Genomic DNA, 27,617 nt, shown 5'->3' on the forward strand with positions numbered 1-27,617 from the left:
GGGGGTGACAGAGGGAGGGTGACGGGGTGATGGACAGAGTGGGGTGTGTCGAGGTCGAGGGTGGGTGGGTGACAGAGGGAGGGTGATGGGGTGATGGATGGAGTGGGGTGTGTCGAGGTTCAGGGTGGGGAGAGACAGAGGGAGGGTAATGGGGGTGATGGGTGGAGTGGGGTGTGTCGGGGTTCAGGGTGGGGGAGTGACAGAGGGAGGGTGACGAGGGTGATGGATGGAGTGGGGTGTGTCGGGGTTCAGGGTGGGGGGTGACAGAGGGAGGGTGACGGGGTGATGGATGGAGCTGGGTGTGTCGGGGTTCAGGGTGGGGGGTGACAGAGGGAGGGTGACGGGGTGATGGGTGGAGTGGGGTGTGTTGGATTTCAGGCTGGGGGAGTGACAGAGGGAGGGTGACGGGGTGATGGATGGAGTGGGGTGTGTCGAGGTTCAGGGTGGGGGGGGTGACAGAGAGAGGGACGGGGCTGATGGATGGTGTGGGGTGTGTCGGGGTTCAGGGTGGAGGAGAGACAGAGGGAGGGTGACGGGGGTGATGGATGGAGTGGGGTGTGTCGAGGTTCAGGGTGGGGGTGACAGAGGGAGGGTGATGGGGTGATGGATGGAGTGGGGAATGTCGAGGTTCAGAGGGGGGTGACAGAGGGAGGGTGACGGGGCTGATGGATGGAGTGGGGTGTGTAGAGGTTCAGGGTGGGTGAGAGACAGAGGGAGGGTGACGGGGTGATGGGTGGAGTGGGGTGTGTCGAGGTTGAGGGTGGGGGGGGTGACAGAGGGAGGGTGACAATGCTGATGGGTGGAGTGGGGTGTGTCGTGGTTCAGGGTGGGGGGGGTGACAGAGGGAGGATGACAGGGGTGATGGATGGAGAGAGGTGTGTCGGGGTTTAGGGTGGGGAGGTGACAGAGGGAGGGTGACAGGTGTGATGGGTGGAGTGGGGTGTGTCGAGGTTTAGGTTGGTGAGGTGACAGAGGGCGGGTGACAGGTGTGATGGGTGGAGTAGGGTGTGTCGAGGTTCAGGGTGGGGAGAGAAAGACGGAGGGTGACGGGTTGATGGATGTAGTGGGGTGTGTCGGGGTTCAGGGTGGGGGGGTGACAGGGGGAGGGTGACGGGGTGATGGATGGAGTGGGGTGTGTTGATGTTTGGGGGGGGGTGACAGAGGAACGGTGACGGTGTGATTGACCGAGTGGGGTGTGTCGAGGTTCAGGGTGGGGAGAGACAGAGGGAGGGTGAGGGGGTGATGGGTGGAGTGGGGTGTGTCGAGGTTCAGGGTGGGGAGAGACAGAGGGAGGGTGACGGGGTGATGGGTGGAGTGGGGTGTGTCGAGGTTCAGGGTGGGGAGAGACAGAGGGAGGGTGACAGGGTGATGGGTGGAGTGGTGTGTGTCGAGGTTCAGGGTGGGGAGAGATAGAGGGAGGGTGACGGGGTGATGGGTGGAGTGGGGTGTGTCGGGGTTCAGGGTGGGGAGAGACAGAGGGAGGGTGACGGGGTGATGGGTGGAGTGGGGTGTGTCGAGGTTCAGGGTGGGGGAGAGACAGAGGGAGGGTGACGGGGTGATGGATAGAGTGGGGTGTGTCAAGGTTCAGGGTGGAGAGAGACAGAGGGAGGGTGATGGGGGTGATGGGTGGAGTGGGGTGTGTCGGGGTTCAGGGTGGGGGTGACAGAGGGAGGGTGATGGGGTGATGGATGTAGTGGGGTGTGTCGGGGTTCAGGGTGGGGGAGAGACAGAGGGAGGGTGACGGGGTTATGGATGGAGTGGGGTGTGTCGAGGTTCAGGGTGGGGGGGTGACAGAGGGAGGGTCACGGGAGTGATGGATGGAGTGGGGTGTGTCGGGGTTCAGCGTGGGGGTGACAGAGGGAGGGTGACGGGTGTGATGGATGGAGTGAGGTGTGTCGCGGTTCAGGGTGGAGTGGGGTGTGTCGCGGTTCAGGGTGGGGAGCAGGAGTGAGGGTAACGGGGTGATGGATGGAGTGGGGTGTGTCGAGGTTCAGGGTGGGGGGGCTGAGTGAGGGAGGGTGACAGGGGTGATGGATGGAGTGGGGTGTGTTGAAGTTGAGGGTGGGGGGGTGACAGAGGGAGGGTGATGGGTTGATGGGTGGAGTGGGGTGTGTTGGATTTCAGGGTGGGAAAGTGACAGAGGGAGGGTGACGGGGCTGATGGGTGGAGTGGGGTGTGTCGTGGTTCAGGGTGGGGGGGGTAACAGAGGGAGGATGACAGGGGTGATGGATGGAGTGGGGTGAGTCAGGGTTCAGGGTGGGGGGTGACAGAGGGAGGGTGACGGGGTGATGGACGGAGTGGGGTGTGTCGAGGTTGAGGGTGGGGGAGTGACAGAGGGAGGGTGACGGGCTGATGGATGGAGTGGGGTGTGTCGAGGTTCAGGGTGGGGAGAGACAGAGGGAGGGTGATGGGAGTGATGGGTGGAGTGGGGTGTGTCGGGGTTCAGGGTGGGGGATTGACAGAGGGAGGGTGACAAGGGTGATGGATGGAGTGGGGTGTGTCGGGGTTCAGTGTGGGGGGTGACACAGGGAGGGTGACGGGGTGATGGATAGAGTGGGGTGTGTCGAGGTTCAGGGTGGGGTGGTGACAGAGGGAGGGTGACGGGGTGATGGGTGGAGTGGGGTGTGTCGGGGTTCAGGGTGGGGAGAGACAGAGGGAGGGTGACGGGGTGATGGATAGAGTGGGGTGTGTCAAGGTTCAGGGTGGAGAGAGACAGAGGGAGGGTGATGGGGGTGATGGGTGAGTGGGGTGTGTCGGGGTTCAGGGTGGGGGTGACAGAGGGAGGGTGATGGGGTGATGGATGTAGTGGGGTGTGTCGGGGTTCAGGGTGGGGGATTGACAGAGGGAGGGTGACAAGGGTGATGGATGGAGTGGGGTGTGTCGGGGTTCAGTGTGGGGGGTGACACAGGGAGGGTGACGGGGTGATGGATAGAGTGGGGTGTGTCGAGGTTCAGGGTGGGGTGGTGACAGAGGGAGGGTGACGGGGTGATGGGTGGAGTGGGGTGTGTTGGATTTCAGGGTGAGCGAGTGACAGAGGGAGGGTGACGGGGTGATGGATGGAGTGGGGTGTGTCGAGGTTCAGGGTGGGGAGAGACAGAGGGAGGGTGACGGGGTGATGGGTGGAGTGGGGTGTGTCGAGGTTCAGGGTGGGGGGGTGACAGAGAGAGGGACGGGGGTGATGGATGGAGTGGGGTGTGTCGGGGTTCAGGGTGGGGGAGAGACAGAGGGAGGGTGACGGGGGTGATGGATGGAGTGGGGTGTGTCGAGGTTCAGGGTGGGGAGAGACAGAGGGAGGGTGACGGGGTGATGGATGGAGTGGGGTGTGTCGAGGTTCAGGGTGGGGAGAGGCAGAGGGAGGGTGATGGGGGTGATGGGTGGAGTGGGGTGTGTCGGGGTTCAGGCTGGGGGAGTGACAGAGGGAGGGTGACGAGGGTGATGGATGGAGTGGGGTGTGTCGGGGTTCAGGGTGGGGAGTGACAGAGGGAGGGTGACGGGGTAATGGATGGAGTGGGGTGTGTCGAGGTTCAGGGTGTGGTGGTGACAGAGGGAGGGTGACGGGGTGATGGATGGAGTGGGGTGTGTCGAGGTTCAGGGTGGGGAGAGACAGAGGGAGGGTGACGGGGTGATGGGTGGAGTGGGGTGTGTCGAGGTTCAGGGTGGGGGGGTGACAGAGAGAGGGACGGGGGTGATGGATGGAGTGGGGTGTGTCGGGGTTCAGGGTGGGGGAGAGACAGAGGGAGGGTGACGGGGGTGATGGATGGAGTGGGGTGTGTCGAGGTTCAGGGTGGGGGTGACAGAGGGAGGGTGATGGGGTGACAGAGGGAGGGTGATGGGGTGATGGATGGAGTAGGGAATGTCGAGGTTCAGAGGGGGGTGACAGAGGGAGGGTGACGGGGCTGATGGATGGAGTGGGGTGTGTCGAGGTTGAGGGTGGGGGGGTGACGGAGGGTGACAATGCTGATGGGTGGAGTGGGGTGTGTCGTGGTTCAGGGTGGGGGGGGTGACAGAGGGAGGGTGACAGGCGTGATGGATGGAGAGGGGTGTGTCGGGGTTTAGGTTGGGGAGGTGACAGAGGGCGGGTGACAGGTGTGATGGGTGGAGTGGGGTGTGTCGAGGTTCAGGGTGGAGAGAGAAAGACGGAGGGAGACGGGGGTGATGGGTGGAGTGGGGTATGTTGGATTTCAGGGTGGGGGAGTGACAGAGGGAGGGTGACGGGGCTGATGGGTGGAGTTGGGTGTGTCGTAGTTTAGGGTGGGGGGGTAACAGAGGGAGGATGACAGGGGTGATGGATGGAGTGCGGTGAGTCAGGGTTCAGGGTGGGGGGTGACAGAGGGAGGGTGACGGGGTGATGGATGGAGTGCGGTGTGTCGAGGTTGAGGGTGGGGGGGTGACAGAGGGAGGGTGATGGGGTGATGGGTGGAGTGGGGTGTGTTGGATTTCAGGGTGGGGGAGTGACAGAGGGAGGGTGACGGGCTGATGGATGGAGTGGGGTGTGTTGAGGTTCAGGGTGGGGGAGACAGAGGGAGGGTGATGGGGGTGATGGGTGGAGTGGGTTGTGTCGGGGTTCAGGGTGGGGGAGTGACAGAGGGAGGGTGACGAGTGTGATGGATGGAGTGGGGTGTGTCGGGGTTCAGGGTGGGGGGTGACAGAGGGAGGGTGACGGGGTGATGGATGGAGTGGGGTGTGTCGAGGTTCAGGGTGGGGTGGTGACAGAGGGAGGGTGACGGGGTGATGGGTGGAGTGGGGTGTGTTGGATTTCAGGGTGGGGGAGTGACAGAGGGAGGGTGACGGGGTGATGGATGGAGTGGGGTGTGTCGAGGTTCAGGGTGGGGAGAGACAGAGGGAGGGTGACGGGGTGATGGGTGGAGTGGGGTGTGTCGAGGTTCAGGGTGGGGGGGTGACAGAGAGAGGGACGGGGGTGATGGATGGAGTGGGGTGTGTCGGGGCTCAGGGTGGGGGAGAGACAGAGGGAGGGTGACAGGGGTGATGGATGGAGTGGGGTGTGTCGAGGTTCAGGGTGGGGGTCAGAGGGGGAGGGTGATGGGGTGATGGACGGAGTGGGGAATGTCGAGGTTCAGAGGGGGGTGACAGAGGGAGGGTGACGGGGCTGATGGATGGAGTGGGGTGTGTAGAGGTTCAGGGTGGGTGAGAGACAGAGGGAGGGTGACAGGGTGATGGGTGGAGTGGGGTGTGTCGAGGTTGAGGGTGTGGGGGGTGACAGAGGGAGGGTGACAATGCTGATGGGTGGAGTGGGGTGTGTCGTGGTTCAGGGTGGGGGGGGTGACAGAGGGAGGGTGACAGGGGTGATGGATGGAGAGGGGTGTGTCGGGGTTTAGGGTGGGGAGGTGACAGAGGGAGGGTGTCGGGGTTCAGGGTGGAGTGGGGTGTGTCGGGGTTTAGGTTGGGGAGGTGACAGAGGGCGGGTGACAGGTGTGATGGGTGCAGTGGGGTGTGTCGAGGTTCAGGGTGGGGAGAGAAAGACGGAGCGTGACGGGGTGATGGATGGAGTGGGGTGTGTCGAGGTTGAGGGTGGGGGGGTGACAGAGGGAGGGTGACAATGCTGATGGGTGGAGTGGGGTGTGTTGTGGTTCAGGGTGGGGGGGTGACAGAGGGAGGGTGATGGGGTGATGGGTGGAGTGGGGTGTGTCGGGGTTTAGTTTGGGGAGGTGACAGAGGGAGGGTGACAGGTGTGATGGGTGGAGTGGGGTGTGTCAGGGTTCAGCGTGGAGTGGGGTGTGTCGGGGTTCAGGGTGGGGGAGAGACAGAGGGAGGGTGACGGGGTGATGGATGGAGTGGGATGTGTCGAGGTTCAGGGTGGGGAGAGAAATACGGTGGGTGACGGGGTGATGGATGGAGTGGGGTGTGTCGAGGTTCAGGGTGGGGGGTGACGGAGGGTGACGGGGGTGATGGATGGAGTGGGTTGTGTCGGGGTTCAGGGTGGGGGTGACAGAGGGAGGGTGATGGGGTGATGGATGTAGTGGGGAATGTCGAGGTTCAGGGTGGGGTGGTGATAGAGAGAGGGTGACGGGGTGATGGATGGAGTGGGGTGTGTCGAGGTTCAGGGTGGGGAGAGACAGAGGGAGGGTGACGGGGTGATGGATGGAGTGGGGTGTGTCGGGGTTCAGGATGGGGGTGACAGAGGGAGGGTGACGGGGGTGATGGATGGAGTGGGGTGTGTCGATGTTCAGGGTGGGTGGGATGACAGAGGGAGGGTGACAGGGTTGATGGGTGGAGTGAGGTGTGTTGGATTTCAGGGGTGGGTGACAGAGGGAGGGTGACAGGGGTGATGGATGGGTAGGGGTGTGTCGGGGTTTAGGGTGGGGAGGTGACAGAGGGAGGGTGTCGGGGTTCAGGGTGGAGTGGGGTGTGTCGGGGTTTAGGTTGGGGAGGTGACAGAGGGCGGGTGACAGGTGTGATGGGTGGAGTGGGGTGTGTCAGGGTTCAGGGTGGAGTGGGATGTGTCGAGGTTCAGGGTGGGGGTGACAGAGGGAGGGTGACGGGGTGATGGATGGAGTGGGGTGTGTCGAGGTTCAGGGTGGGAAGAGACAGAGGGAGGGTGACGGGGGTGATGGATGGAGTGGGGTGTGTCGAGGTTCAGGGTGGGAAGAGACAGAGGGAGGGTGACGGGGGTGATGGATGGAGTGGGGTGTGTCGAGGTTCAGGGTGGGGGAGAGACAGAGGGAGCGTGACGGGGTGATGGGTGGAGTGGGGTGTGTCGTGGTTCAGGGTGGGGGGGGTGACAGAGGGAGGGTGACAGGGGTGATGGATGGAGAGGGGTTTGTCGGGGTTTAGGGTGGGGAGGTGACAGAGGGAGGGTGTCGGGGTTCAGGGTGGAGTGGGGTGTGTCGGGGTTTAGGTTGGGGAGGTGACAGAGGGCGGGTGACAGGTGTGATGGGTGGAGTGGAGTGTGTCGAGGTTCAGGGTGGGGGGGTGACAGAGGGAGGGTGACAATGCTGATGCGTGGAGTGGGGTGTGTCGGGGTTCAGGGTGGGGGAGAGACAGAGGGAGGGTGACGGGGTGATGGATGGAGTGGGATGTGTCGAGGTTCAGGGTGGGGAGAGAAAGACGGTGGGTGACGGGGTGATGGATGGAGTGGGGTGTGTCGAGGTTCAGGGTGGGGGGTGACGGAGGGTGACGGGGGTGATGGATGGAGTGGGGTGTGTCGGGGTTCAGGGTGGGGGTGACAGAGGGAGGGTGATGGGGTGATGGATGTAGTGGGGAATGTCGAGGTTCAGGGTGGGGGGGTGATAGAGAGAGGGTGACGGGGTGATGGATGGAGTGGGGTATGTCGATGTTCAGGGTGGGGGGGATGACAGAGGGAGGGTGACAGGGTTGATGGGTGGAGTGAGGTGTGTTGGATTTCAGGGGGGGGTGACAGAGGGAGGGTGACAGGGGTGATGGATGGGTAGGGGTGTGTCGGGGTTTAGGGTGGGGAGGTGACAGAGGGAGGGTGTCGGGGTTCAGGGTGGAGTGGGGTGTGTCGGGGTTTAGGTTGGGGAGGTGACAGAGGGCGGGTGACAGGTGTGATGGGTGGAGTGGGGTGTGTCAGGGTTCAGGGTGGAGTGGGATGTGTCGAGGTTCAGGGTGGGGGTGACAGAGGGAGGGTGACGGGGTGATGGATGGAGTGGGGTGTGTCGAGGTTCAGGGTGGGAAGAGACAGAGGGAGGGTGACGGGGGTGATGGATGGAGTGGGGTGTGTCGAGGTTCAGGGTGGGAAGAGACAGAGGGAGGGTGACGGGGGTGATGGATGGAGTGGGGTGTGTCGAGGTTCAGGGTGGGGGAGAGACAGAGGGAGCGTGACGGGGTGATGGGTGGAGTGGGGTGTGTCGTGGTTCAGGGTGGGGGGGGTGACAGAGGGAGGGTGACAGGGGTGATGGATGGAGAGGGGTTTGTCGGGGTTTAGGGTGGGGAGGTGACAGAGGGAGGGTGTCGGGGTTCAGGGTGGAGTGGGGTGTGTCGGGGTTTAGGTTGGGGAGGTGACAGAGGGCGGGTGACAGGTGTGATGGGTGGAGTGGAGTGTGTCGAGGTTCAGGGTGGGGGGGTGACAGAGGGAGGGTGACAATGCTGATGCGTGGAGTGGGGTGTGTCGGGGTTCAGGGTGGGGGAGAGACAGAGGGAGGGTGACGGGGTGATGGATGGAGTGGGATGTGTCGAGGTTCAGGGTGGGGAGAGAAAGACGGTGGGTGACGGGGTGATGGATGGAGTGGGGTGTGTCGAGGTTCAGGGTGGGGGGTGACGGAGGGTGACGGGGGTGATGGATGGAGTGGGGTGTGTCGGGGTTCAGGGTGGGGGTGACAGAGGGAGGGTGATGGGGTGATGGATGTAGTGGGGAATGTCGAGGTTCAGGGTGGGGGGGTGATAGAGAGAGGGTGACGGGGTGATGGATGGAGTGGGGTATGTCGATGTTCAGGGTGGGGGGGATGACAGAGGGAGGGTGACAGGGTTGATGGGTGGAGTGAGGTGTGTTGGATTTCAGGGGGGGGTGACAGAGGGAGGGTGACAGGGGTGATGGATGGGTAGGGGTGTGTCGGGGTTTAGGGTGGGGAGGTGACAGAGGGAGGGTGTCGGGGTTCAGGGTGGAGTGGGGTGTGTCGGGGTTTAGGTTGGGGAGGTGACAGAGGGCGGGTGACAGGTGTGATGGGTGGAGTGGGGTGTGTCAGGGTTCAGGGTGGAGTGGGATGTGTCGAGGTTCAGGGTGGGGGTGACAGAGGGAGGGTGACGGGGTGATGGATGGAGTGGGGTGTGTCGAGGTTCAGGGTGGGAAGAGACAGAGGGAGGGTGACGGGGGTGATGGATGGAGTGGGGTGTGTCGAGGTTCAGGGTGGGGGAGAGACAGAGGGAGCGTGACGGGGTGATGGGTGGAGTGGGGTGTGTCGAGGTTCAGGGTGGGGGTGACAGAGGGAGGGTGACGGGGTGATGGATGGAGAGGAGTGTGTTGAGGTTCAGGGTCGGGGTGACAGAGGGAGGGTGATGGACGGAGTGAGGTGTGTCGAGGTTCAGGATGGGGGTGACAGAGGGAGGGTGACGGGGTGATGGATGGAGTGGGGTGTGTCGAGGTTGAGGGTGGGTGAGAGACAGAGGGAGCGTGACGGGGTGATGGATGGAGTGGGGTGTGTCGAGGTTGAGGGTGGGGGGGGTGACAGAGGGAGGGTGACAATGCTGATGGGTGGAGTGGGGTGTGTCGTGGTTCAGGATGGGGGGGTGACAGAGGGAAGGTGACAGGGGTGATGGACGGAGAGGGGTGTGTCGGGGTTTAGGGTGGGGGGGTGACAGAGGGAGAGTGATGGGGTGATGGGTGGAGTGGGGTGTGTCGGGGTTTAGTTTGGGGAGGTGACAGAGGGAGGGTGACAGGTGTGATGGGTGGACTGGGGTGTGTCAGGGTTCAGCGTGGAGTGGGGTGTGTCGGGGTTCAGGGTGGGGGAGAGACAGAGGGAGGGTGACGGGGCGATGGGTGGAGTGGGATGTGTCGAGGTTCAGGGTGGGGAGAGAAAGACGGTGGGTGACGGGGTGATGGATGGAGTGGGGTGTGTCGAGGTTCAGGGTGGGGGGTGACGGAGGGTGACGGGGGTGATGGATGGAGTGGGGTGTGTCGGGGTTCAGGGTGGGGGTGACAGAGGGAGGGTGATGGGGTGATGGATGTAGTGGGGAATGTCGAGGTTCAGGGTGGGGGGGTGATAGAGAGAGGGTGACGGGGTGATGGATGGAGTGGGGTGTGTCGTGGTTCAGGGTGGGGGGGGTGACAGAGGGAGGGTGACAGGGGTGATGGATGGAGAGGGGTGTGTCGGGGTTTAGGGTGGGGAGGTGACAGAGGGAGGGTGTCGGGGTTCAGGGTGGAGTGGGGTGTGTCGGGGTTTAGGTTGGGGAGGTGACAGAGGGCGGGTGACAGGTGTGATGGGTGGAGTGGGGTGTGTCGAGGTTCAGGGTGGGGAGAGAAAGACGGAGCGTGACGGGGTGATGGATGGAGTGGGGTGTGTCGAGGTTGAGGGTGGGGGGGTGACAGAGGGAGGGTGACAATGCTGATGGGTGGAGTGGGGTGTGTCGTGGTTCAGGGTGGGGGGGTGACAGAGGGAGGGTGATGGGGTGATGGGTGGAGTGGGGTGTGTCGGGGTTTAGTTTGGGGAGGTGACAGAGGGAGGGTGACAGGTGTGATGGGTGGAGTGGGGTGTGTCAGGGTTCAGCGTGGAGTGGGGTGTGTCGGGGTTCAGGGTGGGGGAGAGACAGAGGGAGGGTGACGGGGTGATGGATGGAGTGGGATGTGTCGAGGTTCAGGGTGGGGAGAGAAAGACGGTGGGTGACGGGGTGATGGATGGAGTGGGGTGTGTCGAGGTTCAGGGTGGGGGGTGACGGAGGGTGACGGGGGTGATGGATGGAGTGGGTTGTGTCGGGGTTCAGGGTGGGGGTGACAGAGGGAGGGTGATGGGGTGATGGATGTAGTGGGGAATGTCGAGGTTCAGGGTGGGGAGAGACAGAGGGAGGGTGACGGGGTGATGGATGGAGTGTGGTGTGTCGATGTTCAGGGTGGGAGGGATGACAGAGGGAGGGTGACAGGGTTGATGGGTGGAGTGAGGTGTGTTGGATTTCAGGGGGGGGTGACAGAGGGAGGGTGACAGGGGTGATGGATGGGTAGGGGTGTGTCAGGGTTTAGGGTGGGGAGGTGACAGAGGGAGGGTGTCGGGGTTCAGGGTGGAGTGGGATGTGTCGAGGTTCAGGGTGGGGGTGACAGAGGGAGGGTGACGGGGTGATGGATGGAGTGGGGTGTGTCGAGGTTCAGGGTGGGAAGAGACAGAGGGAGGGTGACGGGGGTGATGGATGGAGTGGGGTGTGTCGAGGTTCAGGGTGGGGGAGAGACAGAGGGAGCGTGACGGGGTGATGGATGGAGTGGGGTGTGTCGTGGTTCAGGGTGGGGGGGGTGACAGAGGGAGGGTGACAGGGGTGATGGATGGAGAGGGGTGTGTCGGGGTTTAGGGTGGGGAGGTGACAGAGGGAGGGTGTCGGGGTTCAGGGTGGAGTGGGGTGTGTCGGGGTTTAGGTTGGGGAGGTGACAGAGGGCGGGTGACAGGTGTGATGGGTGGAGTGGAGTGTGTCGAGGTTCAGGGTGGGGGGGTGACAGAGGGAGGGTGACAATGCTGATGCGTGGAGTGGGGTGTGTCGTGGTTCAGGGTGGGGGGGGTGACAGAGGGAGGGTGACAGGGGTGATGGATGGAGAGGGGTGTGTCGGGGTTTAGGGTGGGGAGGTGACAGAGGGAGGGTGTCGGGGTTCAGGGTGGAGTGGGGTGTGTCGGGGTTTAGGTTGGGGAGGTGACAGAGGGCGGGTGACAGGTGTGATGGGTGGAGTGGGGTGTGTCGAGGTTCAGGGTGGGGAGAGAAAGACGGAGCGTGACGGGGTGATGGATGGAGTGGGGTGTGTCGAGGTTGAGGGTGGGGGGGTGACAGAGGGAGGGTGACAATGCTGATGGGTGGAGTGGGGTGTGTCGTGGTTCAGGGTGGGGGGGTGACAGAGGGAGGGTGATGGGGTGATGGGTGGAGTGGGGTGTGTCGGGGTTTAGTTTGGGGAGGTGACAGAGGGAGGGTGACAGGTGTGATGGGTGGAGTGGGGTGTGTCAGGGTTCAGCGTGGAGTGGGGTGTGTCGGGGTTCAGGGTGGGGGAGAGACAGAGGGAGGGTGACGGGGTGATGGATGGAGTGGGATGTGTCGAGGTTCAGGGTGGGGAGAGAAAGACGGTGGGTGACGGGGTGATGGATGGAGTGGGGTGTGTCGAGGTTCAGGGTGGGGGGTGACGGAGGGTGACGGGGGTGATGGATGGAGTGGGTTGTGTCGGGGTTCAGGGTTGGGGTGACAGAGGGAGGGTGATGGGGTGATGGATGTAGTGGGGAATGTCGAGGTTCAGGGTGGGGGGGTGATAGAGAGAGGGTGACGGTGTGATGGATGGAGTGGGGTGTGTCGAGGTTCAGGGTGGGGAGAGACAGAGGGAGGGTGACGGGGTGATGGATGGAGTGTGGTGTGTCGATGTTCAGGGTGGGAGGGATGACAGAGGGAGGGTGACAGGGTTGATGGGTGGAGTGAGGTGTGTTGGATTTCAGGGGGGGGTGACAGAGGGAGGGTGACAGGGGTGATGGATGGGTAGGGGTGTGTCAGGGTTTAGGGTGGGGAGGTGACAGAGGGAGGGTGTCGGGGTTCAGGGTGGAGTGGGATGTGTCGAGGTTCAGGGTGGGGGTGACAGAGGGAGGGTGACGGGGTGATGGATGGAGTGGGGTGTGTCGAGGTTCAGGGTGGGAAGAGACAGAGGGAGGGTGACGGGGGTGATGGATGGAGTGGGGTGTGTCGAGGTTCAGGGTGGGGGAGAGACAGAGGGAGCGTGACGGGGTGATGGATGGAGTGGGGTGTGTCGTGGTTCAGGGTGGGGGGGGTGACAGAGGGAGGGTGACAGGGGTGATGGATGGAGAGGGGTGTGTCGGGGTTTAGGGTGGGGAGGTGACAGAGGGAGGGTGTCGGGGTTCAGGGTGGAGTGGGGTGTGTCGGGGTTTAGGTTGGGGAGGTGACAGAGGGCGGGTGACAGGTGTGATGGGTGGAGTGGAGTGTGTCGAGGTTCAGGGTGGGGGGGTGACAGAGGGAGGGTGACAATGCTGATGCGTGGAGTGGGGTGTGTCGGGGTTCAGGGTGGGGGAGAGACAGAGGGAGGGTGACGGGGTGATGGGTGGAGTGGGATGTGTCGAGGTTCAGGGTGGGGAGAGAAAGACGGTGGGTGACGGGGTGATGGATGGAGTGGGGTGTGTCGAGGTTCAGGGTGGGGGGTGACGGAGGGTGACGGGGGTGATGGATGGAGTGGGGTGTGTCGGGGTTCAGGGTGGGGGTGACAGAGGGAGGGTGATGGGGTGATGGATGTAGTGGGATGTGTCGATGTTCAGGGTGGGGGGGATGACAGAGGGAGGGTGACAGGGGTGATGGATGGAGTGGGGTGTGTCGATGTTCAGGGTGGGGGGGATGACAGAGGGAGGGTGACAGGGGTGATGGGTGGAGTGGGGTGTGTCAGGGTTCAGGGTGGAGTGGGATGTGTCGAGGTTCAGGGTGGGGGTGACAGAGGGAGGGTGACGGGGTGATGGATGGAGTGGGGTGTGTCGAGGTTCAGGGTGGGGGGGTGACAGAGGGAGGGTGACGGGGTGATGGATGGAGTGGGGTGTGTCAGGGTTCAGGGTGGAGTGGGATGTGTCGAGGTTCAGGGTGGGGGTGACAGAGGGAGGGTGACGGGGTGATGGATGGAGTGGGGTGTGTCGGGGTTCAGGGTGGGGGGGTGACAGAGGGAGGGTGACGGGGTGATGGATGGAGTGGGGTGTGTCGAGGTTCAGGGTGGGGGGGTGACAGAGGGAGGGTGACGGGGTGATGGATGGAGTGGGGTGTGTCGATGTTCAGGGTGGGGGAGAGACAGAGGGAGGGTTATGGGGGTGATGGGTGGAGTGGGGTGAGGCAGGGATAATGGGAGATAGGAGTGGCGAAGAGACAGACTGGGCGGGTGAGTGATGAATGGAGTGGGAATGGAGGGGTGGAAGGAGAGATGAGATGAGATGAGAGGGAGTCATTCCACATGGAGTGAAGCTGCGATGTCTGTCAGTTTAAATGTATTTGTGTTGATGTGTGTGAGGGAGGAATTGGACTTGTTTTTGCTGCTCGTTATGTTCTGTGTCATTTTACTGATCACAACGGGCTTGATATGTCCGTGCTGAAATGTGTGGCAACAGTTGTGTACTCCCCGAGCATACGTTCAGGTGTGCTGGCTGTTACTGGAAATGACACATTTTACTGCATGTTTTGATGTAAATGTGACAAATAAAAATGGTGGTGTGCAGATGCAGTGGCATCTGCAGACCACCAGGCTCAAAACCAGTTACTTTCCCCAAGCAGTACAGATGATCAACAGCTCCACACCCTCCAACACCACTACTTTATCATGTCCTGTCAGTCACCTTGTCACCTTATGGACATACAACTGATCGATCTACATAGGCAATCTTATCTACTTATATTTCCTACTGTGCTCTGGACAATGAGCTCGGAAGGGATCACCATGCTGTCGTAGGCTCGACATATCGCGACTTGCTGAGACAGGGAGTAGGGAGAGACGGGGAGACAGTGATGAAGGAGGGATAGAGGTGACGGGGAGTGATGGAGAGTGGGGGAGAGTGAGGGGCTGAGCAGCAGGCTCACCATGATGTTGGGCAGTGTGGCGTATCTCGGCTCATTGAGTCGGAGGTCTGACGTGAGCACAGCAGGCAGCTGGAGGGACACTGTCTCCAGTCCCCCATCCACCTCCCTCACCACCTCCAGTTGCCCATCCTCCACCTTCACCTCCGATGCAAATGTGCCCTGTGGGGTAGGAAGATAGTCAGTCTGTGCCTCTCCCATGGCACTCCCTCCTCACCACCCCTCCCACGGCATTCCCTTCTCACCGTCCTCTCCCACCGCGTTCCCTCATCACCGTCCCTCCCTCCTGACCACCTCTCCCTCGTCACCGTCCACTCCCATGGTGCCTCCTCTGCACTGCCCACTCCCCCCACACCGCCCTTCCCACAGTGCTCACCCCTCACCGCCCCACCCAAGGCACTCCCTTGTCACCGGCCCTCCCACGGCACCCCCTCATTGCCTTTCCCACAGAGCTCTCTCCTTAATATCCCTCCCACAGTGCTAACTGCTGAATGTCTTTCCTTCCTCCACCCTGGAATCCCCCCTACCTGTGGCCAATCGAGGAGAGCGGCTGTCATCTGGCCAGTCTGGTTACAGTCATCATCGATTGCCTGTTAGGACAGGCAGAGGGAATGGTAAGTGATGGGCGGGACACAGGGAACTCCCATCCCCTTAAAATGGACTCCCTAGTTCCATATCTCCCTCCTTTCATGCACCTCCCTTGTCGAGCTTCCCTCCTGAAACACATTGGCCTCCTGTACGGACAATATAAGGCTACACAAAATACTCTGCAGATGCTGGGGTCCAAGCAACACTCACAACACGCTGGAGGAACTCAGCAGGTTGGGCAGCATCCGTGGAAACGATCAGTTAATGTTTTGGGCTGGAATCAAATATAAGGCCACACTTGGGCAGGAGGAGCAACCCCTCATATTCCACTTGGGTAGCCTCTAGCCTGAAAATATTGATTTCTTTAACTTCCAGTACTTAGACCATAGACCATAAGACAAAGAAGCAGAAGTAGGCCATTCGGCCCATTGAGTCTGCTCCGCCATTTTATCATGAGCTGATCCATTCTCCCATTTAGCCTCACTCCCCTGCCTTCTCACCATAACGTTTGATGCCCTGGCTACTCAGATACCTATCAATCTCTGCCTTAAATACACCCAATGACTTGGCTTCCACTGCTGCCCGTGGCAACAAGTTCCATAGATTCACCACTCTCTGACTAAAAAAATTTCTTCGCATTTCTGTTCTGAATGGGCGCCCTTCAATCCTTAAGTCATGCCCTCTCGTACTAGACTCCCCCATCATGGGAAACAACTTTGCCACATCCACTCTATCCATGCCTTTCAACATTCGAAATGTTTCTATGAGGTCTCCCCTCATTCTTCTAAACTCCCCTCCCTCTTCTCTCTTTTTCTATCCCCATTCTGGTTACCCTCTCACCCTTTCTTTTCTTCTCACCTGTCCATCATCTTATACTTTATTGTCGCCAAACAATTGATATTAGAACATACAATCATCACAGCGATATTTGATTCTGCACTTCCCACTCCCTGGATTACAAATCCATAGTAAATATTAAAAATTTAAATTATAAATCATAAATACAAAATAGGAAAATGGGAAGTAAGGTAGTTTAAAACAACCAAGATGCAGGTCCGGATATTTGGAGGGTACGGCCTAGATCCGGGTCAGGATCCATTCAGCAGTCTTATCACAGCTGTTCCCAAATCTGGCCGTACGAGTCTTCAAGCTCCTGAGCCTTCTCCCAGAGGGAAGAGGGACGAAAAGTGTGTTGGCTGGGTGGGTCGTGTCCTTGATTATCCTGGCAGCGCTGCTCTGCCTGCATGCAGTGTAAGGTGAGTCCACGGACGGAAGATTGGTTTGTGTGATGTGCTTCGCCGTGTTCACGATCTTCTGCAGCTTCTTCCGGTCTTTGACAGGACAACTTCCTTACCAGGTTGTGATGCACCCTAGAAGAATGCTTTCTACGGTGCATCTATAAAAATTAGTGAGGGTTTTAGGGCACAGGCCAAATTTCTTTAGCTTTCTCAGGAAGTAAAGGCGCTGGTGGGTCTTCTTGGCAGTGGACTCTTCTCTCCAAAGTCCTAGCTCCCTTAATCTCTGATCATAATCCATACTCTCTAAACCAGGCAGCATCCTGGTAAATCTCCTCTGTACCCTTTCCAATGCTTCCACATCCTTCCTACAGTGAGGCGACCAGAACTGGACAAAGTACTCCAAGTGTGGCCTAACCAGAGTTTTATAGAGCTGCATCATTACATCGCAACTCTTAAACTCTATCCCTCGACTTATGAAAGCTAACACCCCATAAGCTTTCTTAACTACCCTATCTACCTGTGAGGCAACTTTCAGGGATCTGTGGACATGTACCCCGAGATCCCTCTGCTCTTCCACACTACCAAGTATCCTGCCATTTACTTTGTACTCTGCCTTGGAGTTTGTCCTTCCAAAGTGTACCACCTCACACTTCTCTGGGTTGAACTCCATCTGCCACTTTTCAGCCCACTTCTGCATCCTATCAATGTCTCTCTGCAATCTTTGACAATCCTCTACACTATCTACAACACCACCAACCTTTGTGTGGTCTGCAAACTTGCCAACCCACCCTTCTACCCCCACATCCAGGTCATTAATAAAAATCACGAAAAGTAGAGGTTCCAGAACAGATCCTTGTGGGACACCACTAGTCACAACCCTCCAATATGAATGTACTCCCTCCACCATGACCCTCTGCCTTCTGCAGGCAAACCAATTCTAAATCCACCTGGCCAAACTTCCCTGGATTCCATGCCTTCTGACTTTCTGAATAAGCCTACTGTGTGGAACCCTGTCAAATGCCTTACTAAAATCCATATAGATCACATCCACTGCACTACCCTCATCTATATGCCTGGTCACCTCCTCAAAGAACTCTATCAGGCTTGTTAGCCACGATTTGCCCTTCACAAAGCCATGCTGACTGTCCCTGATCAGACCATGATTCTCTAAATGCTCACAGATCCTATTGCTAAGAATCTTTTCCAACAGCTTTCCCACCACAGATGTAAGGCTCACTGGTCTATAATTACCCGGACTATCCCTACTCCTTTTTTGAACAAGGGGACAACATTCGCCTCCCTCCAATCCTCCTGTACCATTCCCGTGGACAACGAGGACATAAAGATCCTAGCCAGGGGCTCAGCAATCTCTTCCTTCGCCTCGTGGAGCAGCCTGGGGAATATTCCGTCAGGCCCCGAGGACTTATCCGTCCTAATGTATTTTAACAACTCCAACACCTCCTCTCCCTTAGTATCAACACGCTCCAGAACATCAACCTCACTCGTATTGTCCTCACCGTCATCAAGTTCCCTCTCATTGGTGAATACCGAAGAGAAGTATTCATTCAAGCTCACTTCCACAGCCTCCAGGCACATCTTTCCACCTTTATCTCTAATCAGTCCTAACTTCACTCCTGTCATCCTTTTGTTCTTCACATAATTGAAGAATGCCTTGGGGTTTTCCTTTATCCTACTCGCCAAGGCCTTCTCATGCCCCCTTCTTGCTCTTCTCAGCCCTATCTTAAGATCCTTTCTTGCTTCCCTATATTCCTCAATAGACCCATCTGATCCTTGCTTCCTAAACCTCATGTATGCTGCCTTCTTCCAGCTGACTAGATTTTCCACCTCACTTGTCACCCATGGTTCCTTCACCCTACCATTCTTTATCTTCCTCACTGGGACAAATTTATCTCTAACACCCTGCAAGAGATCGCTAAAGATCGACCACATGTCCATAGTACATTTCCCTGCAAAAACATCATCCCAGTTCAAACCCGCAAGTTCTAGCCTTATAGCCCCATAATTTGCCCTTCCCCAATTAAAAATTTTCCTGTCCTCTCTGATTTTATCCTTTTCCATGATAATGCTAAAGGCCAGAGAGCAGAGGTCACTGTCCCCCAAATGCTCACCCACTGAGAGATCTGTGACCTGACCCGGTTCGTTACCTAATACGAGATCTAGTTTGCCATTCCCCCAGTCGGCCTGTCAACATACTGTGACAGGAATCTGTCCTGGACACACTTAACAAACTCTGCCCCATCTAAACCCTTGGAACTAATCAGGTGCCAATCAATATTAGGGAAGTTAAAGTCACCCATGGTAACAACCCTGTTATTTTTGCACCTTTCCAAAATCTGCCTCCCAATCTGCTCCTCTGTATCTCTGCTGCTACCAGGGGGCCTATAGAATACCCCCAATAGAGTAACTGCTCCCTTCCTGTTCCTGACTTCCACCCATACTGACTCAAAAGAGGATCCTGCTACATCAGGGGTCCCCAACCTTTCTCGTACTGCGGACCGGCCAACTGGGGGCGGGGGGAGGTAGGGTTGCCAACGTACAAGAGTAGCAGTCAAATACGTTGTGTTTACCCCGAAAAAAACTACAATGATCATGAAGCCTTGTGCGGGCACCAGCGCGCATGCGTTTACCTGCCGATTTCTTAAAAATTGTTTTTGCCGAGTTGGCGGCGGTGGGGGGGCGGGGGTTGTGTGTTAATCACACAGTGGCTAATACACTCAATTTCGTTTCTAAAAGGGTTTATCTAACGAATTTAATATTAAACACACAGCGCATCTTTTCCTAGCATGATTATAGCGATAAGATCAGAGGAGGACGGGGGAGCTTGAAGTGTTGAACGAACTTCCAGTAGAAGTGGTAGAGGCAGGTTCGATATTATCATTCAAAGAAAAATTGGATGGATATATGGACAGGAAAGGAATGGAGGGTTATCGGCTGAGTGCAGGTCGGTGGGACTAGGTGAGAGTAGCGTTCGGCACGGACTAGAAGGGGCGAGATCGCCTGTTTCCATGCCGTAATTGTTATATGGTTATATAAGTAAGTCAACAGCATCATAACATTTTAAGTAATGTTTGGATATTAAACAAACAGCACATATTTTTCCCGTATGAACATATAAAATCATTGCAACACACCAATATCGCTGAATCAGTGGGAGCCCTGGGCTTGTTTCCCTGCAACAAGATGGTGCCATCAAGGGGTGATGGGAGACAGTGATACTCGAAGGGGGTTCTTTATGTCCAATCTGTTCCACAATTTAGTTTTCGTTTCATTCATTGCAGAGATATGTTGGAAATGGAAGCAATGTTTTCAGTGCTTTCCTGACTATCTCAGGATATTTAGCCTTGACTTTGATCCAGATGCCGGCAGAGATGTTATGTCAAACATACTTTTCAGCCCGCCGTCATTTGCAAGCTCGAGGAGTTGATCTCCTTCCCGCACTGACATGGATGACGCGCGGGTAATGACCTCGCGTGCGTTCAAGCTCAACAGTGAGCGTGACAGGGAATGAGGAAAGGTGCAGCTGACTCCTATCGCCAAATCATATCGTTTCCTCGCGGCCTGGTAGCGCATGCCTTGCACAGTGGTTGGGGACCGCTGTGCTATATTACCCACCCTTTCTGTAGCTGTAATAGTATCCCTGACCAGTAATGCCACCCCTCTTCCCCTTTCCCCCCTATCCCTTTTAAAGCACTGAAATCCAGGATTATTGAGAAACCATTCCTGCCCTGGTGCCAGGCAAGTCTTGTAATGGCCACTACATCGTAATTCCATGTATGTATCCAAGCTCTCAGTTCATCACCTTTGTTCCTGATGCTTCTTGCATTGAGGTACACACATTTCAGCCCTTCTACCTTACTACCTTTACACTGTTTATTCTGCTTCTTTCCTCAAAGCCTCTCTATAAGTTAGATCTGGCTTTACGCCATGCACTTCTTTCACTGCTCTATCGCTCTGGGTCCCACCCCCCTTGCAAATTAGTTTAAACCCTCCCGAACCATGCTGGCAAACCTACCTGCAAGGATATTGCTCCCCCTCGAGTTCAGGTGCAACCCATCTAATCTGTACAGGTCCTACCTTCCCCAGAAGAGATCCCAATAATCCAAAAATCTAAAACCCTGCTCCCTGCGCCAAAAGTTTGTGAAATTTAGATGTCACAAAATTTTCAATTCTGCACAGCAGAGACATAGAATTACTGGGAGTCCCGGGGAGTGGTGGGGGAACCCATGGGGGTCACAGGGAGAACATGCAAACTCCACACAGACAGCACTGGAGGCCAGGGTCAAACCTGGGCTTCAAGGGCTGGTGGCAGTGCACCAATGGGTTAATCCTTAAGGATTAGAGGTCGCTGTTTAAACATGAGATTACCCATTTCAGATGAGAAAACGCCACTCTCCCAGAGATCAGAAGTCACTGGCATACTGTATGCTGAGAAATTTGTTGTTTTGCAACAGCGCATTGCTGTATATAAAAATTTACTAAGTTACAATCAACCACAAATCAATCCAAGGCTAGGTAGTGTAAGACAGTAAAACAAGGAATAGTGAGGTAGTGTTCATGCATTTCATAGCAGAGTGAAAGAAAATTGATTAATTTATCAAGATGCACGGGGGAATGGGGCCGAGCTGTTGTACCAAGCAACCCCCGATTTAACCCCAGTGGAACATTGTGGAACAACTTACGGTGACCAATTAACCTTCAAACCATCAGTATGTCTCTGACTGGGGAGGAAACTGGCAGACCTGAAGAAAACCTACAACTTCCATGGGGAGGACATACAGATGACGTAGAAATTGAATTCCGAAGTCCAACGCGAGAATGGCTCCGGGGGCTGTGTTTTGTTCTGTGTGAGATGTGGGAATTCTGGGAGACCTCCAGTCTCACAGTTGACCACATTTGCAAACATATTAAGGAACTGGAACTGCAGCTCAATGATTGATAGTCACCTCAAGCCTGCAGGAGGCAGGTAACTGGGTGACTGTCAGGAGAAGGAAGCAAAATAGACAACCAGTGCAGAGTACCCTCACAGCCGTTCACCTCAAAAACATCTATACCAATTTGGATATTGTTGAGGGAGTCAAACTATCGGGGGGGGGAGGAAATCGCAGCAACTGGGTCTCTGGCACTGAGTCTGGTGCTGTGGCTCAGAAGAGAAGAGAGGTGAAAAGGATTGCAGCGGTGATAGCAGATTCCACAGTCAGGGGAACAGAGATGAGATTCAGTGGATGCGATAGAGACATCCAGATAGTATGTTGCCTCCCAGGTGCCAGGATCACAGATGTCTCGGATCGGATCCACAGTATTCTAAAGTGGTGGGGGGAGGGGAGGAGGGTGAGCAGCCAGAAGTCTTGGTACATATTGGCATGAACAACACAGGCAGGAAACGGGAAGTGGTCCTGAAGAGTGATTTTAGGGAACCAGATAGAAAGCTGAAAAACAAAACCTCCAGGGTAGTAATCTCTGGATTACTGCCTGTGCCACACACCAGTGAGGGTAAAAATAGGATGGTTTGGCAGATGAATGTGTGGCTGAGGAAATGCTGCAGAGGGCAGGTTTACAAGTAGATGATGAGTGTAAGGAAGAACAAGCCAATGACTGGGTACAAATGCAGACGGAGCAAAGAGTCAAATTGTACCACAGAGGCAAAATTCAAAATGGCAAAGAATGCAGGACTGAAGGTGCTGTATTTAAATGTGTGTAGCATTCAGAATAAGGGGGACGAACTCGCGGCACAATGAGAAAATGATCAGTATGACATTGTGCGCATCACTGAGTCGTGGCTGAAAGAAAGCCATAGTTGGGAGCTCAACATTGAAGGATATACTTTGTGCTGAAAGGACGGGCAGGAAGGCATAGGCGGTGGTGTGGCTCAGTTGGTAAGAGATGAAATTACATCTTTAGAAAGAGGTGACATAGGGTCAGAGAATGTTGTATCTTTGTGGGTGGAGTTAAGAAACTGCAAGGGTGAAAAAAAATTATGGGAAACATACATAGGCCTCCAAATGGTAGCCAAGATGTAGGGTTGAGATTGCAAAGGGAGCTGGAAAAGGCGTGTAACAAGGGTAATGTCACACTTGCGACGGGGGGAACCACAAGACATAAGAGCAGGATTAGGCCATTTGGCCCATCGAGTCTGCTCTGTCATTCAATCACGGCTGATCGTATTTTCCCCTGTTCAGCCGCACACCCACCCTTCTCCCTGTAACCTTTGATGCCATGTCCAATCAAGAATCTATCAAGCTCTGCCTTAAATACACCCAATGACCTGGCCTCCACAGCTTTCTGTAATAAATTCCACAAGTTCACCACCCTCTGGCTAAAGAAATTTCTCCGCATCTCTGTTCTAAATGGATGTCTCTCTATCCTGAGGCTGTGCCCTCTTGTCCGAGACTCCTCCACCATGGGACTTCAAAATGCAAGGGGATTGGGAAAATCAGTTTGCTGCCGGATCACAAGAGAGGGAATTTGTTCAATGCGAATGAGGTGGCTTTTTAGAGCAGCTTGTGCTTGAGTATACTTGGGGAAAGGCTATCTTAGATTGGGTGTTGTGTAATACCCAGATCTTATCAGGGAGCTTAATGTGAAGGAGGCAGTGATCGTAATTGGATTGAATTCATACTGCAGTTTGAGAGGGACAACCATAAGCCCTATCAGTATCACAATGGAATAAACAGAATTACAGAGGCATGACAGAGGAGCTTGCCCAGGTAGATTGGAGGAGGATGATGGCAGAGCAGGGGTGGCTGAAGTTTCTGGAAATAGTTCACAAGGCACAGGATAGATATGTCCCACAGAAAAAGTAGTTCTCAAATGGCAACCATGGCTGACAAAGAAAGTTAAGGACTGCAAAAAAGACAAGGGAAGGGCATATAAGGTAGCAAAAGTGAGTGGGAAGTTGAATGATTAGGAAGCTTTTAAAACCCAACAAAAGGCAACTAAAAAGCTATAAAAAGGGAAAAGATGAAATATGAGGGCAAACTAGCCAATTATATACTATATAACCATATAACAATTACAGCACGGAAACAGGCCATCTCGGCCCTGCTAGTCCGTGCGGAATGCTACTCTCAGTTAGTCCCACTGACCTGCACTCTGCCCATAACCCTCCATTCCTTTCCTGTCCATATATCTATCCAATTTAACTTTAAACGACAACATCAAACCAGCCTCAACCACTTCTGCTGGAAGCTCGTTCCACACAGCTACCACTCTGAGTAAAGAAGTTCCCCCTCATGTTACCCCTAAACTTTTGCCCTTTAACTCTCAACTCATGTCCTCTTGTTTGAATCTCCCCCACTCTCAATGGAAAAAGCCTATTCACGTCAACTCTATCAATCTCCCTCATAATTTGAAACACCTCAAAAGTCCCCCGTCAACCTTCTACGCTCCGAAGAATAAAGACCAAACTTGTTCAACCTTTCTCTGTAACTTAGGAAATGAAACCCAGGCAACATTTTAGTAAACCTCCTCTGTACTGTCTCAATTTTATTGACATCTTTCCTATAATTCGGTGACCAGAACTGTACACAATACTCCAAATTTGGCCTTACCAATGCCTTATACAATTTCAACATTACATCCCAACTCCTATACTCAATGCTCTGATTAATAAAGGCCAGCATACCAAAACCTACTTCATTATCCACATCGTCACCTATCTTAGTATCATCTGCATACTTATTAATCCAATTTACCACCCCATCATCCAGATTATTAATATATATGACAAACAACATTGGACCCAGTATAGATCCCTGAGGCACACCGCTACACACCCTCCTCCAATCTGACACACAGTTATCCACCACTACTCTCTGGCGTCTCCCATCCAGCCACTGCTGAATCCATTTTACTACTTCCATATTAATGCCTAACGATTGAACCTTCCTAACTAACCTTCCGTGTGGAACCTTGTCAAAGGCCTTACTGAAGTCCGTATAGACAACATCCACCGCTTTACCCTTGTCAACTTTCCTAGTAACCTCATCAAAAATTTCAATAAGATTTGTCAAACATGACCTTCTACACACAAATCCATGTTGACTGTTCCTAATCAGACCCTGTCTATCCAGATAATTATATATACCATCTGCAAGAATACTTTCCATCAATTTACCCACCACTGACGTCAAACTCACAGGCCGATAATTGCCAGGTTTACTCTTAGAACCCTTTTGAAACAATGGAACCACGAGCAATACGCCAATCCTCCGGCACCATTCCCGTTTCTAATGACATTTGAAATATTTCTGTCAGAGCCCAGCTATTTCCACACTAACTTCCCTCAAGGTCCTAGGGAATATCTTGTCCGGACCCAGAGACTTATCCACTTTTATATTCCTTAAAAGCACCTGTACTTCCTCTTCTTTAATCGTCATACGACCCTTCTTGTTTCCCTTACCTTACACAATTCAATATCCTTCTCCTTACTGAATACCAAAGAAAAGAAATTGTTCAAAATCTCCCCCATCTCTTTTGGCTCCGCACATAGTCGTCCACTCTGATTCTCTAAGGGACCAATTTTATCCCTCACTATCCTTTTGCTATTGATATAACTGTAGAAACCCTTTGGATTTATTTTCTCGTATCTTCTTTTAGCTTTTCTAATTTCTTTCTTAAGATTCTTTTTACATTCTTTATATTCCTCGAGCACCTCACTAACTCCAAGCTGCCTATATTTATTGAAGATCCCTCTCTTTTTCCAAACCAAGTTTCCAATATCCCTTGAAAACCATGGCTCTCTCAAACTTTTAACCTTTCCTTTCAACCTAACAGGAACATAAAGATCCTGCACCCTCAAAATTTCACCTTTAAATGACCTCCATTTCTTTATTACGTCCTTCCCATAAAACAAATTGTCCCAATCCACTCCTTCTAAATCCTTTCGCATCTCCTCAAAGTTAGCCTTTCTCCAATCAAAAATCTCAACCGTGGGTCCAGTCCTATCCTTCTCCATAATTATATTGAAACTAACGATATTGTGATCACTGGACCCGAAGTGCTCCCCAACACAAACCTCCACCACTTGCCCTATCTCATTCCCTAACAGGAGATCCAACATTGCCCCTTCTCTAGTTGGTACCTCTATATATTGCTGCAAAAAACTATCTTGCACACATTTGACAAACTCCAAACCATCCAGCCCTTTTACATAATGGGCTTCCCAGTCTATGTGTGGAAAATTAAAATCTCCCACAATCACAACCTTGTGCTTACTATCTGCTATCTCCTTACAAATTTGCTCCTCCAGTTTTCAGTCCCCATTAGGTGGTCTATAATACACTCTTATAAGTGTCACAACACCTTTCCTATTCCTCAATTCCACCCAAATAGCCTCCCTAGGCGAGTCCTTTAATCTATCTTGCCAAAGCACCGCTGTTATATTTTCTCTGACAAGCAATGCAACACCTCCACCTCTTGCCCCTCCTATTCTATCACACCTGAAGCAACGAAATCCTGGAATATTTAGTTGCCAATCACACCCCTCCTGCAATCACGTTTCACTAATAGCTACAACATCATATTTACAGGTATCAATCCACGCTGTAAGCTCATCCACCTTTCTTACAATGCTCCTAGCATTAAAATAGATGCATTTAAGAAACTCTCCACCTCTTACTCTGTTTATCCGTAATGGAGCAAACAACTTTGTTATCTGTTTCTTCCTTGTCCCCTACATCTTTGGTCTGAGTGCTCCCGATCTCTGTTCCCTGCCTATCCTCCCTCACACACTGTCTACCTGCTTTCTCTATTTGTAAACTAACCTCCTCTCTCCTAGTCTCTTTAATTTGATTCCCACCCCCCAACCATTCTAGTTTAAAGTCACCTCAGTAGCCCTCGCAAATCTCCCCACCAGGATATTGGTCCCCCTAGGATTCAAGTGTAACCCGTCCTTTTTGTACAGGTCACGCCTGCGCCAAAAGAGGTCCTAATGATCCAAAAACTTGAATCCTTGCCCCCTGCTCCAATCCCTCAGCCATGCATTTATCCTCCACCTCATTCCATTCCTACTCTCACTATCGCGTGGCACAGGCAGTAATCCTGAGATTACTACCTTTGCGGTCCTTTTTCTCAACTCCCTTCCTAACTCTCTATATTCTCCTTTCAGGACCTCTCTCCTTTTCCTACCTATGTCATTGGCACCTATATGTACCACGACCTCTCGCTCCTCTCCCTCCCACTTCAGGATCTCTTGGACGTGATCAGAACCACCCTGGACCCTGGCACCAGGGAGGCAAACTACCATCCGGGTCTCTGGACTGCGTCCACAGAATCGCCTATCTGACCCCCTTACTATCGAGTCCCCTATCACAACTGCCCTCCTCTTCCTTTCCCTACCCTACTGAGCTACAGGGCTGGACTCTGTGCCAGAGGCACGGCCACTGTTGCTTCCCCCAGGTAAGCTGTCCTCCGCAACAGTACTCAAACAGGAGTACCTATTGTCAAGGGGCACAGCCACCGGGGTACTCTCTATTACCTGACTCTTCCCCTTCCCCCTCCTAGCCATGACCCACTTGTCTGCCTCCTGTGGCCCCGGTGCGACCACCTGCCTGTAACTCCTCTCTATCAATTCCTCACTGTCCCTGACCAGACGAAGGTCATCGAGCTGCAGCTCCAGTTCCCTAACGCAGTCTCTTAGGAGCTGCATCTCGACGCACATGGTGCAGATGTGGACGTCCGGGAGGCCTGGAGACTCCGCTACCTCCCACATCCGGCATCGAGAACAACAAACTGCCCTCACACTCATACTTCCCCCTCTCTTCAAATAACAACAAAAAATGGATACTAAACCTTCCTCGCCTCGCCCGTCGAGGGTGATAAATCCTCAAAATTACTCACTCCGCAGCCCGCTGTATAAGGCTGTGTTCCTTTTATACTAAAAGTTTTTTTCAGTTATATAGAGTGCTATTACAAAGGAAAAAGTGGTCAGCAAACTCAAAAGGTCTTAAGGTGCATAAGTCACCTGGGCCAGATGGACGACATCCCAGAGTCCTGAGACTGGTCGCTGAAGAGTTAATGAATGCATTGCTCATAATCTTTCAAGAATCACTTGATCCTGCCATGGTCCCAGAGGACTGAAAGATTGTAAGTGTTACTCCATTCTTTAAGAAGGGAAGAAGGTAAAAGAGAGAAAATTATAGGTCAGTTAGCCTAACCTCAGTGGTTGGGAAAGTGTTGGTGTCTATTATTAAGGATGAGGTTTGAGGTACTTCGAGACGAATGATAATAAGTCAAAGTCAGCATGGTTTCTGTAAAGGGAAATCTTACCTGACAAATCTGTTAAAGGACAAAGTAGAGACAGTGGATGTCATTGACTTAGATTTTCAGGTGGTGTTTGATAGGGTGGCTCACATGAGGTTGTTTAAGAAGATAAAATCCTATGGCATTATAGGAAATATACTGGCATGAATAGAATAGCTGACAGGCAGGAGGCAGCAAGTGGGAATAAGGGGGGGACGGGGTTTCTAGTTGGCTGCTCGTGACTAGTGGTGTTTCTCAGGGGTCAGTATTGGACTGCTACTTTACACATTGTCAATGAATTGATGGCTTTGTGGCAAAGTTTGCAGATGATACGAA

At 54.5% G+C, this 27,617-nt stretch overlaps 1 protein-coding gene across 1 annotated transcript in view; it reads right to left on the bottom strand.

Annotated features, from left to right (window-relative positions):
* The window catches only part of etfb (electron transfer flavoprotein subunit beta), an 87,379-nt gene that overhangs the window by 51,208 nt on the left and 8,554 nt on the right, over positions 1-27,617 (bottom strand). The window contains exons 4-5 of the mRNA XM_072250524.1: positions 14,724-14,786; positions 14,200-14,358 (exon numbers count right to left, since the gene is read on the bottom strand). Coding sequence (XP_072106625.1) covers positions 14,200-14,358; positions 14,724-14,786 — 222 coding nt within the window. The remainder of the gene's footprint in view (positions 1-14,199; positions 14,359-14,723; positions 14,787-27,617) is intronic.

The sequence above is a fragment of the Mobula birostris genome, unplaced genomic scaffold (genome assembly GCF_030028105.1).
Source record: "Mobula birostris isolate sMobBir1 unplaced genomic scaffold, sMobBir1.hap1 scaffold_391, whole genome shotgun sequence".
Taxonomy (NCBI): domain Eukaryota; kingdom Metazoa; phylum Chordata; class Chondrichthyes; order Myliobatiformes; family Myliobatidae; genus Mobula; species Mobula birostris.